This window comes from Etheostoma cragini, chromosome 2 (genome assembly GCF_013103735.1).
Source record: "Etheostoma cragini isolate CJK2018 chromosome 2, CSU_Ecrag_1.0, whole genome shotgun sequence".
Lineage (NCBI taxonomy): Eukaryota > Metazoa > Chordata > Actinopteri > Perciformes > Percidae > Etheostoma > Etheostoma cragini.
This window is the reverse complement of record NC_048408.1, coordinates 22,182,750-22,196,813: the sequence shown is the minus strand read 5'-3', so window position 1 is coordinate 22,196,813 and position 14,064 is coordinate 22,182,750. Positions and strand designations below refer to the sequence as shown.

The window sequence follows — 14,064 nt, the reverse complement described above, 5'->3', positions numbered from 1 at the left end:
ACACACACACACACACACATAAACACATATTCACACACACACACCCTTAAGTGTTGATGCAGAGTAAGTAGAGCAAGGACACTGATGGGCCTTGACAAAGCCACACACCCAGTCCCCTGTTCGCAGCACCATGCTCCCTGCCTGCAACCAAAATCCAGCCCCGGGCCACTGGCCGGCCTACTTGGAGGAGCAGTCTCTAACTGAGAGTGTGTGAGTAGTACATACATGCACACAGCCATTCACACACATTATACATGAGAAACTGCATGAATCTGCATTTATCTAACAGTGTTAATAGTGACTCAATAGCAACAGAACATCTATTTAGCAACTATTCTGAACATCAAATGAACTTCTTCACATTTTTCACATTCAACATTGTTTTAAGTCCCATTAAGTAACTTTAAGGTTGTAAAATCCCCTTACTCCCATCTATCTCTAACAGCTTGTTCCAAGTCTCCATAGTGAAATATTCAAGACTCCATCTTTTTTATGGCTACACCATTCAATCAAATATCTTAATAATTATCATTTTAAAATGTGGGTTAGAACGGTGTTTAGCTTTAGGGGGTTAAGTATGTTCTTGAACAAAAGAATTTTCTGCTTTTTCTGTTTTACAAATACAAATTCAATATCTTTGGAGTTGGGGAAAAAACAAGCAGTTTCACTTTAGGGGCATTGGAAAAAGACATTTTCACTATTTTGTAATCTTTTTAGAATTAATTTAACTTTAATCAGGTAATCAATCAATAATCTAAACACAGTTTATGATTAAAATAATCTTTAAGCCTTAAATGGAACTGGAGTCTGCCAAACAAATTTGGTGCGGTTTTGCTGCTCCAAAAATTAAGCAATAGAAAAAAAGAAAATTCACTGACCCACTGCTGTGGGAAGCATATGATCCCTGAACGCCAATAAAATCCGCCTGTTGGAAATCATTAAAACTGATGTGAAATCATACCAGGTACAAAGATTCAGACTATTTTCTAGGTGAAGGCCATAAAATCAACAGAGAGAAAGCGAGAGTAACCTCCCACTCCTTTGATCAGAGAGCTATCCGTGCCTGGGGGCAGATCTCTATGAAGCACAAAGTGACAAAACAGCCTTGTACTGTTATGTTCCTAATGGAAGAATGAATGCGTGGTAATAAAAGGATGACATAGGCTACTCACTCTTTGTCAGTACTTCCAACAGCAAAAGCTTTATTAGTTTTTTATTAGCTATTTTTTTTATAAAAGCAATGTTGAGAATTTTCTTTTCGTTAATAATACTATTTAAGGGTCAAGGAAGGATTTTAAAACCCGCTACAGTATCCTCTGTGACTGCAAGCCTTTTTCAGACCATTGACCTCCACAGCCCCCAGAGGGCTGAGGCCTACTCACTGCAGTCAAAGCCACTTACAGGGTTTTAGAGCCTGGATGTTTGTCTGGTCGATGAGTTACTCTGGGGAATGGAGGTGTCGCCCTCTGTCAATCATTCGCTTGTTGCAGACAGGAAACATAGACGACGCTCAGAGCCAAGTTCAGAGCATTACGACCCACCCTGCATGTTGGACACTGCTAACAGCGTTACATTTTTCAGGAAATGGGAGTAAATTGGTTGCAGATAGATCATAATCATGTTTTGAAAGTCATTTTCAAAGTCAATATTTATCATGTTAGCCATCAGTTTTCACAAAAGATTAAACTTAATAAATATCTGTTATGCTAACACACATAGATATGACATTCATGATATGGAAGGCCAAGAAGGCGAAAAAGCTTCACTGGCTTCTCATACTATACCACATGCGTGTATCTACAATGGTTTTGTGTGAGAAGCTATTTAATTTCCTTTCATCTAGGTTTATAGCTTTATTTTTACAATTTAGATGTATTACAGAATTACAAAGAAAGACAAAGAAATACAGTGCAGTCATGTATCTCTGTCTTGTTTTTACATGATTAGCATACAGTATGAAGCCATTGTCTTTTATAGAGAAAAATAATCAATGAATTGAATTCTAATCACACAGAATTCAAATTCTTATGATCACAATGGCGAAAAGTATGAAAGTATGATGGGAAACCAGAAGAGTATAGGGCCTTAAATAACACATTTTTATTTTTTGTCAGTACTTTCCAGTCTTTTTATTTTTTGTTTTAACATGTTCAGTAAATTGACTAAACTAAGTAACAATAATTGTTATTGGTATAATTGATTAAATTAACAGGTCCTGAAACCAAAGATGTGGAAGATGGATGAATGTAATGATTTTTATTAATTATTATTAATAATAAGTTCAGCTTTAGCTAAAATGTACACTTAAGTGGATGAGCTTCCTTTCTACTGTAGCTTGATACAGCTCTGACAGTGCTGATTAAACAGTCTCTTCCATGCAGTCCTTGTGCTTTAGCTGGTGGGCCTATGCAGATGCTCATTAAATATAGCAAGCTACCAGATACCTTTTCTGAGTTGGACCAATGAAGTGATTGCACACGTCTTTGTCTTTCTGATAAAAAAGTATCTCTTTGGGCCCTATTTTAACTATCCAAGCGCACGGCATGAAGGGCATGGTGCAGGTGTGTTTAGGGTGTGTCCAAATCCACTATTGCTAGTTTGACGGTGGAAAAAAGGGTCTGTGAGCTGGGCAAAAGGTTAAAAATGTTGTACTTGGAATAAATGAGATTAATCCTTTTAAAATAGCACACTGCTTTACTGTGATTAACCCCCACACACATAGCTTTCTCGACAAAGCAGCAGGGAAATGTTGCACTAAATGTCAAAAATGGGTTTTGTAGTTACTGGAAAATGTTCCATATGTGAAGTGACCGGGAACCAGATGTCTTTGGGTTAGTTAAATATTCAAAAGGGATTGCTAATGTCAAACACATTACACATTTACAGATGTAGTCTGCCTAAATACGTGTTGTCATGGAGAGTTTGACAATGTAGCACAAAACGGGGAGTGTGTGTGAGCCTTTCTTGTCTCACAGCATTTTAAATGATTGCCTCATCTTACTAAAAGTCTCATGTTTTTACTGAGGTAAACATTCAAAAAAGTAAACATGTATTTAGAGAGCATTGTTGTCAAGTTCTGCCTCTTTTAACAAAATGTGGTTTGTGTGTCAGCATAACCTGTTACTATATTATGAACTGAACTGAACAGTAAGGAAAACACAACTATAATACGGAAATTAGTACATTTACAGAAGAGAATGTGTTTTGCACACTGATTGCTTGGTTATTTTATCCAAACAGTTTCTCATATGAGTTTTCAGAAATATACATATATATATATATATATATATATATATATATATATATATATATATATATATATATATATATATATATATATATATACTCTACCACAATATGTATCATCAAGTAAAAAAATAAAATAATAATAAAAAATTATTACAAACCGTGATAGAAAATTACTGTATCAATAACATCTACTGGACTATATATTTTAACAAATAATTGGCTTCATTTAGTAATACAGTATGTTAAGTTGTCTTTTAAATGTGATTATGCATGCTTTTAGAGACACTTCTAGAAAATATTCTGAGAAAGAAAAACAATATGAATATGATGGCCGTCACTGTTCATTTTCCTCCGCTTATAAGCTCAGATACATGTATCACTGAACTGTAATGCTGCCATCAATCCCAGAAAAACACAACTATAAGCCTTTCAGCAGAATTACAGCAATTAGTCGTTTGACGGAAAATCAATTTGCAGCTATTTTGATGAGTGAACACACATTTTTAGGAAGGCAGGCTGGCTGCTGCACTCCTTATGTGAGAATTTGTTGCTTTTCTTAGTAATTTGATTTGTCCCATTTGATGTAGTATTTTATTTCGCCAAAACAAGCAACTTGACGACACCTTGCGATAACATTTTTTCACTAATTCTTTTTTTGTTTTGTTTCTTAGACACAAAAAACATTCATTGTCATTTAATTTAGACAATTACATTTTTTGATTAAAATTACATAATCAATCAAAAATATTGTAATAGGCCTGGGTGAAATCAGTTGATGTTACACTCCACCTCCAGATCTGAACAGGCCTGCGTACACGCAAACAGCAGAGACAGGGAGTCTGACTCAGTATGTCTGACGGATACAAGGAGACATGATATGAACCTGTTTGAGTTGGTCCAAACCGAAAAGAGAAAAATGTTGTGCGTTTTACAAGTCAAATCCATCCAAATTGAGTTTATATGCTTGCGTATCTGAGTGATATAAGCGATCAATTAGCTTTTTTTCTCCTTAGAGACAACACACACAGACGCGCACACACACACACACACATAGACACGCACACACACAAACACACACACACACATAAAGCTAGGTACTACACCTTATTAAAATGGCTGTTCCCTAACATTTCTACATGTGTATCAGTACATTTCTATCATCTTTTTCACACTAACAATACCTTGGCACACACTCAAGGTTACAAATGAAATTTAGCCTGACAGAAGAGTCCTGACAGCCACTGAGCTGTTTCTTTCTCTTCTTGTTCCTCTGTTCCTCCATCCTATTCTCAGCCTTTCTCCTCTTTTATTTGTCTCCTTTTCTTTTCTCTCTCTGTTTTGCCTTCCTCTTAGTCACACCTGCACTCCCTGCCTGCCTGCCTTCCTGGCCTCCTCCACTGACCCAGTCCTCTCATCCCCCCACTAAAATATTGATAATGGACTCTCTCTCTGTCTGCACGCTCTTCCTCTCAGTCTCTTTCTCCTCGCATTCCCATCTGTGGTGAATCAGCAAACTAATCCAGCAAACATTCAAACCAAACCTTGCATTTATACCCCTTTCGTGGGTGTGCATGCTTACACTACTTTTCACCGCAGCACACCAGACACTGCAATCAATGAGTGTGATGCGTGTGAGTGTAATGAACACAATTCAGCCCACTTGTGACAGACCCCTCCGGTGGGCCAGCGTGGGACACCCTGAGTCATTATGCCACTTTCTCCCTGCAATCCTCTGAGGCACAGAGTGGGGAAATTACCCATGAATATTTCACAGCACCCATGCCTCACACTCCAATACTACTGACCCAGCTTTAATGGCAGCCAGCAGTATGAGGCCCTGCACAGCAGCACATCAGATCTCTGTCCCTCAGTGATCAAATGGCCCCTGACAGCAGCAGCAGCAAAGGAGCAGGGCACCTCTGTTGTCTTCTCAGGCATTGATCATGAATGTGCGCGTGTGCATGTGAAGAGAGGTGGGGGGGGGCATCCTCATAGCCTATATCCATATCTTACCGTCAATCCTCCGGTTTCCCTCCTCCTTCTCCTCCTCCTCCTCGCTCACTGCGTCTCCCGCATCCCGTCTCTCCGCGCCCTCGCGCACCCACTGTACTCTCCTCCCTTTCTCCTTCTCAGCTCTCCCCGATGCATGAAACAAATAAAATATTCAATGGGGAGATGGTGGTGGGCGATATCTATACGGCAGTCATTTGCGCGATGTGTCCAACAACAACTGGGCGTCCTCCTCCTGTGATCAGTGTGCTGTGTAGAGCTCTGCTCTGCTGGACCTCACACCCTCCCTCCGTCCTGTCAAGGCTCGATGTCTACCCCGCTGGGTTGTGTGACTGTGCGTCACGTTGGTATCATAATTCCCACGGGTTTCATGTTTAGAGACGGTGCGGGCTATAGGCCTTATAGCTCCGATTGGATGAGTGGAAGAAAATACACGATCACACGCAAAAAAAAAAAAATACAATAATTAGGCGCAAACTAATGCACAGACCCGAGCTGCCCTGTCTCCCTCCGTTGATTTCTACAGCTCATCAAGCCCACTCGTCGTTTGTCATTGTTGATCATATGCTTCCGATTTTACATCCTTGCATTTAACGGAAAATAACGTCGACGTGATGACAGCCGCTTTGCATATCCTTGAAGAATCGTGATGAGGCGCAGCAGCACATCAGGACGGATACGGGAGATATTGGGCTTTTATAAAAAAAGAGGCACGGATCGGGTTATAAAATGACGCCGTGATAAGAAAACAAAAAGACAACAGCTGGAAAACCAGAAAAATCTGATTTTCTGTTCTTGGCCTCGCCTTGCATCCGTCCTCTCTTCTTCTTCTTCTGGTGCTCTCTCTCTTTCCCTCTAGTCCGCTTGTTGCGCGTTCTGCACTCGAGAGCGCGCAACGCGCGCGCGCGCGTGTGTGTGTGTGTGTGTGTGATTGTGTGTGCGCGCCCGCGCGCGTGTACGTGTGCAGAGACAGTGAGAGGCAGGGAGAGAGGGGGCTTCGACTATATTATCAAGGTTTGTCTGAGTGAGCAACAATAAGCTGCTGTGTAGGCAAAAGGAGAAGAATGTAGAATAAACAGTGGTTCATGTTTATTTACACTCTGTGTTTTTACAGGTCTGACCAGCTCAGATTTAGGTTTAGCATTTAAATTTATCCTACTAGGAGAACACGTAGAAAGGGCATTGTAAAGGTAGTGTTTGCTGTGTAGCAGGGTGTGCAAATTAATCAAGCACAGGCATTTGCAATATTTCAAATTTAAGGAAGACCTTTGCTGTGAAAATGTTGTCAATTGGCTTTGAAACGAATCATCCCCATTTATAAAGCATGTCATACCTTGATGACATCTGATGGCATTCTGGTCATTCTCATCACCTGTCTCTCTTAATCCTAACATGCAAAAATGCACTCCATTGATTTCTTTATTTGCTTTTCAGGAGTAATGGCAGCTTTTAAAGCTTTAGGTCTTGCTTTTGGAGCTCCCTCTCGCTATTCATTCGTACCATAGAGGCTCTACCCGCCTTTAAAACCTCCCTCAAAACCCACCTATTCCAAAAGACCCACCCCACATGACTCCACTCTCCGTCAAAAGCATAGATGGATTGCTTCCTCTTCATTTTCCATCTCAATCATATAAATGTTATTGTTTCAATATAATTATTTTTGCCTTTTTAACTGTATTTTTGCTTGTTTTCATTGTAAGAGGTCCTTGAGAACTATGAAAGGTGCCCATAAATAAAATGTATTGTTATTATCATTATTATGTTACCCAGATAATGAGGATAAAAGATAACTTCCCATCATCCTCTTGTCTAGCTAGGTCCTGACTGATCATAAAAGCCTAATTTATGCAGTCTACATGTGCAAAGAAGTGTGCAAAGGCTAAACACAGTCCTCATGAAAGACGTTGAGTCATGTCAAAGGAAATCACTGATTACGTAGAAAACAGTTTCTCCATAATTTCCCCTGATTGCCTTTGAATCGCTCTGATTGCTTCAAGTGGAGCCTGTAAAGTGGAGCCAGACTTCATAAACACTCAGAGCACAACAGTCACTAACAAAATTATTTTAATGCCGCTGAATAATTCATTGATTTCAGATTGTGTGTGTTTTGATTGGATGGCGAAAATTATCATGTAAAAAAAAAAAAGGGCATTGCGTGTCAAAGCTGTGGCGTTGAAAATGGGAAAATGGGTGGAAGAATCTCCTGGGTGTAATAAAACAAGCCATAACAGTAAAACTGGGCTCAGACCTAACTTTGGCTTGACTATAGTACTTGGCAGCTTTCAAAGATTTATTTAAGCAAAATTATTTTTTAAGCAAAATTGTAAGATGAGGTCAGCATTGGTCAGCAGTATTCAGTGTTACAGTCTTTTACGTTAGATTTGTATTGATTGTTGTCATATCCACACCCACTTATACAGGCAATGTGTTTGTGGTAAGACCACAGAAGATGCTTGGCACTATAGAAAAGCAAATCTAGCCACAGTAATGCTCGATTTGAAATGCCAGCACTGTCTGACATTGAGCTGTAAAAAGGGTTTTGTTTGGTAAAACTGTGTTACATTGGCAGCATCAGCATTGCACCTCGTGACAAAGCATTTTATTACCAGTCATGGTAACTTTTGGGGAAACCCACAGTGTTGTACCCATCACCATAATGACCCGCCTCCATCCTTGCCATCCGCTCCTCTGTCCACTTCTGCATCTTTATCTCCATCTCCACCCCACCCTCTGGCCTTTTTCTTCTTTTTCTTCTTCTTATCTTCCACCTTGTACTTTAGTCTTCTCACAGGGTCACTCAAGCTGCGCATGGACTTTCCCTCAGAGTCCTCGCTGATCATGAAATTCCTGTCGATGAGCTCTGCTGCTTCCTGCCAGTTGCGGTAGCAGTCTGGGCCACGGCAGAGTATCTCCTTCACCGCGTTCGGGATGAGGATGGAGCAGTCGGGCCGCAGCACCACCACTGTGGGCAGCTCCTCCACGTTAAACATGGCCTTCAGCTCTCTGTGGACATACACACACACACACAAGACACACACTGGCACACACATTGGCATACAGCAAATGGATTTATACAGCAAGGTATATTTACATTACAATCATCCACCAGCAGGCTGCGCACATAACTAACTGGTTAAACCCACACACCTCCTGTAGGGGTCCTCATAGGCCAGGAACAGGCACTTCTTGGGCAGCTCTTTGAGGAAGCTTTCTTGCTGTTCCTCTGACTGGTCCAAACTGCCAAGGGATGGAAGAAAGGGAAAAGCATGTTGCTCGGAGATATCGACTCCAAGTCCATAAAACCTATCCAAATCTTTGTTTGTACAGTACGTGTCGTTCTACTTTAAGAGGACATTTGGTTCTCAGAAAAACAGGAATAAATGACTTGGCAATTATAGAGGGAAAGAGAACAACTATGGAAATCATATTTCCTCATTATTTCCAAGAGATAATGTAGGATTATTATGTCCATGGTCATACACGGTATGCAGGTGCACACTATGCATACAAATGTTTAAATTGAGGTCAGGGGGTGTGCTTACTAGATTAAGTGTGGGTTTATGTGTGTGTGTGTGTGTGTGTGTGTGTGTGTGTGTGTGTGTGTGTGTGTGTGTGTGTGTGCGTGTGTGTGTGTGTGTGTGAGTGTGAGTGTGTGTGTGTGAGTGTGTGTGTGTGCGTGTTGTACCTAATGTACAGGAGAACAAGCTGAGCACCGCGTTCAACATAAAATTCATCTGTCAACCGATCAAAGAAGTCTGTGAGCGTCGGAGCAAACTGCTGGCAGCTCTCACATGCAGCAGACGCAAAGCAGAGCATCAGGATGCGGTTCTGCAGGCGCATGACGATCTCCCGTTCTGTGTCCAGCTCATCATGGTCCGTGTTGTTCTTCACCAGCACCCGGTCAACAAACAGGTCCACCATGATGGAGTGTCACACAATGGAGGACTGGGGCTTACAGGGAAGTACAGCGATAGATCTAAAAACAATATACCTATATTATATATTTGTTATATAAATCATGAAATAAATAAAAAAACTGAAATCATCAGTTAAGCAATACGTAGTGTAAAGGAAATAAATAAAAAAACAGATAATGCCAAACATGAAGAAAGCACAGAACACACATGAGAATGTTTCGGAAAGTTTTGGCATTTAGGTCAATCTTGCATACTGCATGACTTTGATGACTATGAATTAGACAGTGTGTTTCCACTCAGTAAGAATAACAAACCTCCCGTTCATAATATGAGCCCATCTTGCCTGCCGTTAAATCGGATAATCCTTACAGTTACTTACTGTGCCTCTCACAAATATTATCACCCCTTGATGCCACAAATCCAAACAGGAAACAGCTTCAAAATCAGTTTTTTTCTTCTTCTTTTCAACTCCTCCTGTGTCGTACTTGAATCAGTTCACAGCCTGTGAGTTTATATCACGTTCACTCATTGACTGTCTCTCCTTCACCTTGAAGGCATGCAGTAGCTACTCACTCCTTCTTCTTTTGTGTCTCTGCACTCCACCTCCCCTCCTCTGTCTGGTCTGGGAGGGAGGGATTGAAAGACAAGGTGACAGAGGGACAAGAGACATGAAGTGTGCAGTGTGTGTGTTTGTTTGTGTGTGTGTGTGTGTGTCTGTGTGTGTGTGTGTAGGCCGTACTGAGGCAGGAAGTATAAACATTAAAAGACTTTAATAAGGTGACCCACAGTGAGGCCTTTTTTCAGTTACTAATGGATGAGCAGAACTACAGGAAATACTGTGTGTGTATACATATATATATATATATATATATATATATATACACACATTGGCTATTGGCTATGAAGTCACAGTTGAGACAGACAGATACACACACACACACACATCCAACCGTTTGTCTTATCAGGAAAGATAATTTATTGTTTTCGGAGATCAATACAACTTATATTTAACATACAAAATGTGCTCAATAGACATGCCATAATTAACATGGCAACAATAATGAAAGGAATAACATAAACAACATATACACGGTGCTGTAAAAACACAAACGCAACGCGCTACAGCTGTATTACTACAGCCATGGAAGCAGCACACAAATGAGCAGGATCAGCAGAGACAGATTCTAACCGACCTAAAAAAAAACTTGGCATGTTGTTTAACAGTGTGACCACAGACGTAACAAACCCCGAGTAAATGTTGGAGATGTATTCGTTTGTCAGGGTTTTCCCAGGCTGCGTTTGATCCACTGTTAATGCACAAATAGTGATTTGAGGAGCATTACACTGGGATTCTGGGGCTCATGCTTATAGGCAGAAATTATTTTAGACATGTTGTGTACTGCACATGTTTCTGTGTTTGAAAACAGTGACATTTGCTCTGATGACTGAAATTTTATTTATGATATTTACTTAACTTTAGTCATTAATTGACAAATAAGACTGAACTGGATAACAGCTTGGAAATAAAAAGTATGCAGGCTTCATTAAAATATATAATAGTTATCAGTAGTAACAGTAGTAGTAAAAAATGTATAGCATATTAGAGCAACTCAATCATATTTCATTCCTTTCAAAGTTTTGTGTGATCAGTGCAGAGAGGCACAGTAGATTCTACATGCCATTTATTTATTTATTTATTTTACTGCACATCCCATTGCCAAGTCTTTCTTAGAGAGCCTCTGAAGAGGCTGCAGTATCGCTGACAAAGTATTTACGAGGCTTGACTCGACAACAACCAACACAAAAGACTGTGTTTTTTCTTTGATTGTTTCTCTTCATCTTCTCCTCCATGTTTCTTTATCTCCCTCTTTTCCCTTTCTATCGCACGTTCCATCTTTCTCCTCCTCCTTTTGACCTTCATCTTTGCCCTTCCCCAATGAATTCCACCATCTCTTTTTCCTCTTGTCGTCCTCTGTCTTGTACTTGAGTCTCCTCACCGGGTCAGTGGCACTACGCATATTTAGATTTTCAAACTCCTCATTGAGCATGAAGCTCCTCTCGATGAGCTCTGCTGATTCCTGCCAGTTACGGAAACAGTCACAACCAAAACGACAGATGTCCTGCACAGCATTTGGAGAGAGGATGGAGCCATCAGGACGAATGACCACAACTGTTGGTACATCCTTTACCTTAAACATGGCCTGCAGTTCTCTGACAAACACACATATCCACACACACACACACACACACACGCACGCACACAGGTAAAGCATTGCACACTATTGTATTATAATGAAATGTCATAATTTCATATTGGAAACACGCACTCTAACAATGTATCTGCAAAAACATCCAAACTACACAGCATTTCTTTTTCTCTCCACTTACTTCCTGTATGGATCCTCAAAGGCCAAAAACAAAACCCTTTTATGCAGCTCTTTGAGGACTCTCTCCTGCTGTGCCTCCGATTGGTCCAAACTAGAGAAGAAAATGGAAAATGATGTATGAGAAAACAGTTAATGTGAGTTCATGCATTCCCATCCGTGCATCAAAGCGATAAAGAGAAGGAAAGATAGAGACCTGATGAAGACGAGTGCGAGCAGTTTGGGGTAGTCAATGTACGCTGGATCTTTCAGTCTCTTGAAAAAGTCATTCAGAACAGGCAGGAATTCCTGGCACTTGACACACTCCGCAGATGCAAAGAACAGCATCAGGATGCGGTTTTCGAGAATACCAAGGATCTCTCGCTCCGTGTTGAGTTCATCCTGGTCCCAGTTGTTCTCCACCAGAACTCGGTCTAGGAACAGGTCCACCATGATGAAAGAAAAGGTAAAAGCCCCTCTGTGGAGAAGGATGGAATACAGATGTGTATATTTGGGCTACAATGTATTTGTGATCTTCATCATGCTTGGTGCAGTTCATCGCCTGCATCTTTGCTGACGGTACCCAGGGATAAAGCTGCTCTTAAACTGTTGAATATCATTCAAATGTTATCTGAGATTTTCAGTGCAACCGCAGGAGTTGAGCTTTACAGTTATTAGTGATTTGCAAGCATGACTTTCAACATCCCACAGATGTTTGGGGAGAGAAGTAGTAACAGCCCTGCAGCAGAAAGAATCTTCTTTCTTTTTAAAGTGTGAAAACGCACATTGTGGCTGCATGGTGTAATAGCCCTTGTAAAACCTGGTTTAATTCAATATTCATATTATGAGTGATTGAGACAAGTCAAAGGAAAGTTTTTTGAAAAAAGCTGTTACTTATTAAGAGTTTTAGCATAAAATAACTTTAACCCACTCACTGAAATCTGGACATTTGATCAACAGACTGTGCACACTGTTGTTTGATGTGTTTAAATTGTCTTACTATGTGTTTATGCAGGACTCCTCTACTTTATACTATTACCTTGGTGACATTTTTTGTATTGTTATCTGCAACAATAGGACAATTTACCTCATTGAGCTCACTGACCAACTCACACTGACATCTAGTCTTTATGTTACAATAGTTTGTTGTTTTTTAAATTAAAGTCATCTACATACAACATGACAGCCCAGCCAGGATCAGCTGTCCATGATGAATCAGCCATTTATGGGACAGTGTTTTCTAAAAGCAGACTTATGGCTCAGAACAAAAAAATATTTCATGCGTAGAAATAAAGTTCAGGCCTAACAGCTCAAAAGTGTCCTTTATCTGTCTTGGCCAGCCTGTATTTCACTGTCACAGAAGTCTACCGCGGGCTGTAGATTGACAGCAATAACCTTACAAATTAGATTTGGCTCTGAGCTGTGCCAGAGCTATTTGAGACTACAACTCTGGACTGAAACTTCCTAGGCTGATGTAGAAGAAATATATTTGAAATAGAGCAGCATTGCACCTCACCTGGAAAAAAGAAGGAGGATTTACTGGAAGACTCTGAAAGGTTAGAGCCTAAATCCTACATTTGGAAAAGTTATTTCATAATAATCCGGTTCACTTTTTGGAGTTGATTGATCGTCGCTGATATATACCAGCGACACTGCCTTGTTTTGTTAGTTGCGAATTGAATAGGCCATCAATCTTTGTACGTGCTATGGCAGCTGCATACGCCACAAGTAATTTACCTCACCTTGAAATTCCTTGACTCCAATAAGAAAAGAAATATATCCAGTTCTTCCTCTCTTTCAAACCAGTGTTCTTCCTTTGATTTGTTTTCTTTCTTAAATCCTGGGATGTTTGCTATGTCAGTGGCACCTTTCACTGCCTCTTCCCCCCTTTCTGTAATTTCTTTACCCTGCACTCTGTGTACAATTAAGGGAGATTACAGATAGCTGGAGGTGGGGCAATGCTATAATTCAGGGTAGAGGTTGCTCCTGCGGGTTTGTGTACCGTGGGCCCTGAAACTCCAGCTCAACAGTAGAAAATCGTATTACTTAAAGCAAAGAAGGGAGGGTGGAAAGGAAGGATTGCATTGGACAAATTGGATTGCAAAGTGAGGACTGGAATATAGGTTAAATAGGGGGAAAGGAAGACAGAAAGGAAACAAAGAAAAAAGACGGACAATGTATGCATCAAGTGAAGCTTCCTAACCTGCTCCCACCAAATGGTGCTGTAGTAGTCTTGGTAATAACTGATGTCACTGTGTTCCCACTCAGGGCATTATAATGATTATTTTGCATCCTGTTATCTGATTTGACAGCCAGGATGTGGAGTTTCAAAGAAACGAACTGAGAAAGTCGATGCCTGGTTCCAGTAAACCCCAGCAGGTCCTACTGTAGAAAAGTGACTATTGATCTGCAGAGGCACTTGCAGAAAACACCTGGGTTAATCTCAGAGAGGGGTGAGGTAAATATAGAGGTGGGGGGAGAAAGAGCTCTAATAGGATTAGTCTGAGTCACACAGACGTGTGCCA

The 14,064-nt window shown here is 40.5% G+C and overlaps 3 protein-coding genes across 8 annotated transcripts in view; all 3 read right to left on the bottom strand.

The window, feature by feature from the left end:
• The window catches only part of LOC117958771 (adhesion G protein-coupled receptor L1-like), a 24,186-nt gene extending 18,057 nt beyond the window's left edge, over positions 1-6,129 (bottom strand). For both annotated transcript variants that reach the window (XM_034895408.1, XM_034895399.1), the window contains exon 1: positions 5,263-6,129. The gene's annotated coding sequence lies outside the window, so the exon portion shown is untranslated. The remainder of the gene's footprint in view (positions 1-5,262) is intronic.
• Positions 6,130-7,627: 1,498 nt separating this feature from the next.
• Positions 7,628-9,884, bottom strand: LOC117959417 (nucleoredoxin-like protein 1). 3 transcript variants are annotated; one of them, XM_034896573.1, is made up of 4 exons: positions 9,556-9,884; positions 8,945-9,210; positions 8,407-8,496; positions 7,628-8,262 (listed from the first exon to the last, which is right to left on the bottom strand). In XM_034896573.1, exons 2-4 carry the CDS (start codon positions 9,178-9,180, stop codon positions 7,908-7,910), a joined length of 681 nt encoding a protein of 226 aa, XP_034752464.1. In that variant the 5' UTR covers positions 9,181-9,210; positions 9,556-9,884; the 3' UTR covers positions 7,628-7,907. The 3 variants fall into 3 exon arrangements, with proteins under 3 accessions (XP_034752464.1, XP_034752472.1, XP_034752456.1); XM_034896581.1 differs by having other exon boundaries at positions 9,561-9,884; XM_034896565.1 differs by lacking the exon at positions 9,556-9,884 and having other exon boundaries at positions 8,945-9,243.
• A 980-nt stretch (positions 9,885-10,864) lies between these two features.
• LOC117959404 (nucleoredoxin-like protein 1) lies at positions 10,865-13,548 on the bottom strand. 3 transcript variants are annotated; one of them, XM_034896534.1, is made up of 4 exons: positions 13,056-13,548; positions 11,757-12,017; positions 11,565-11,654; positions 10,865-11,387 (listed from the first exon to the last, which is right to left on the bottom strand). In XM_034896534.1, exons 2-4 carry the CDS (start codon positions 11,990-11,992, stop codon positions 11,012-11,014), a joined length of 702 nt encoding a protein of 233 aa, XP_034752425.1. In that variant the 5' UTR covers positions 11,993-12,017; positions 13,056-13,548; the 3' UTR covers positions 10,865-11,011. The 3 variants fall into 3 exon arrangements, with proteins under 3 accessions (XP_034752425.1, XP_034752434.1, XP_034752444.1); XM_034896543.1 differs by having other exon boundaries at positions 13,277-13,548; XM_034896553.1 differs by having other exon boundaries at positions 13,282-13,548.
• Positions 13,549-14,064: the final 516 nt, after the last annotated feature.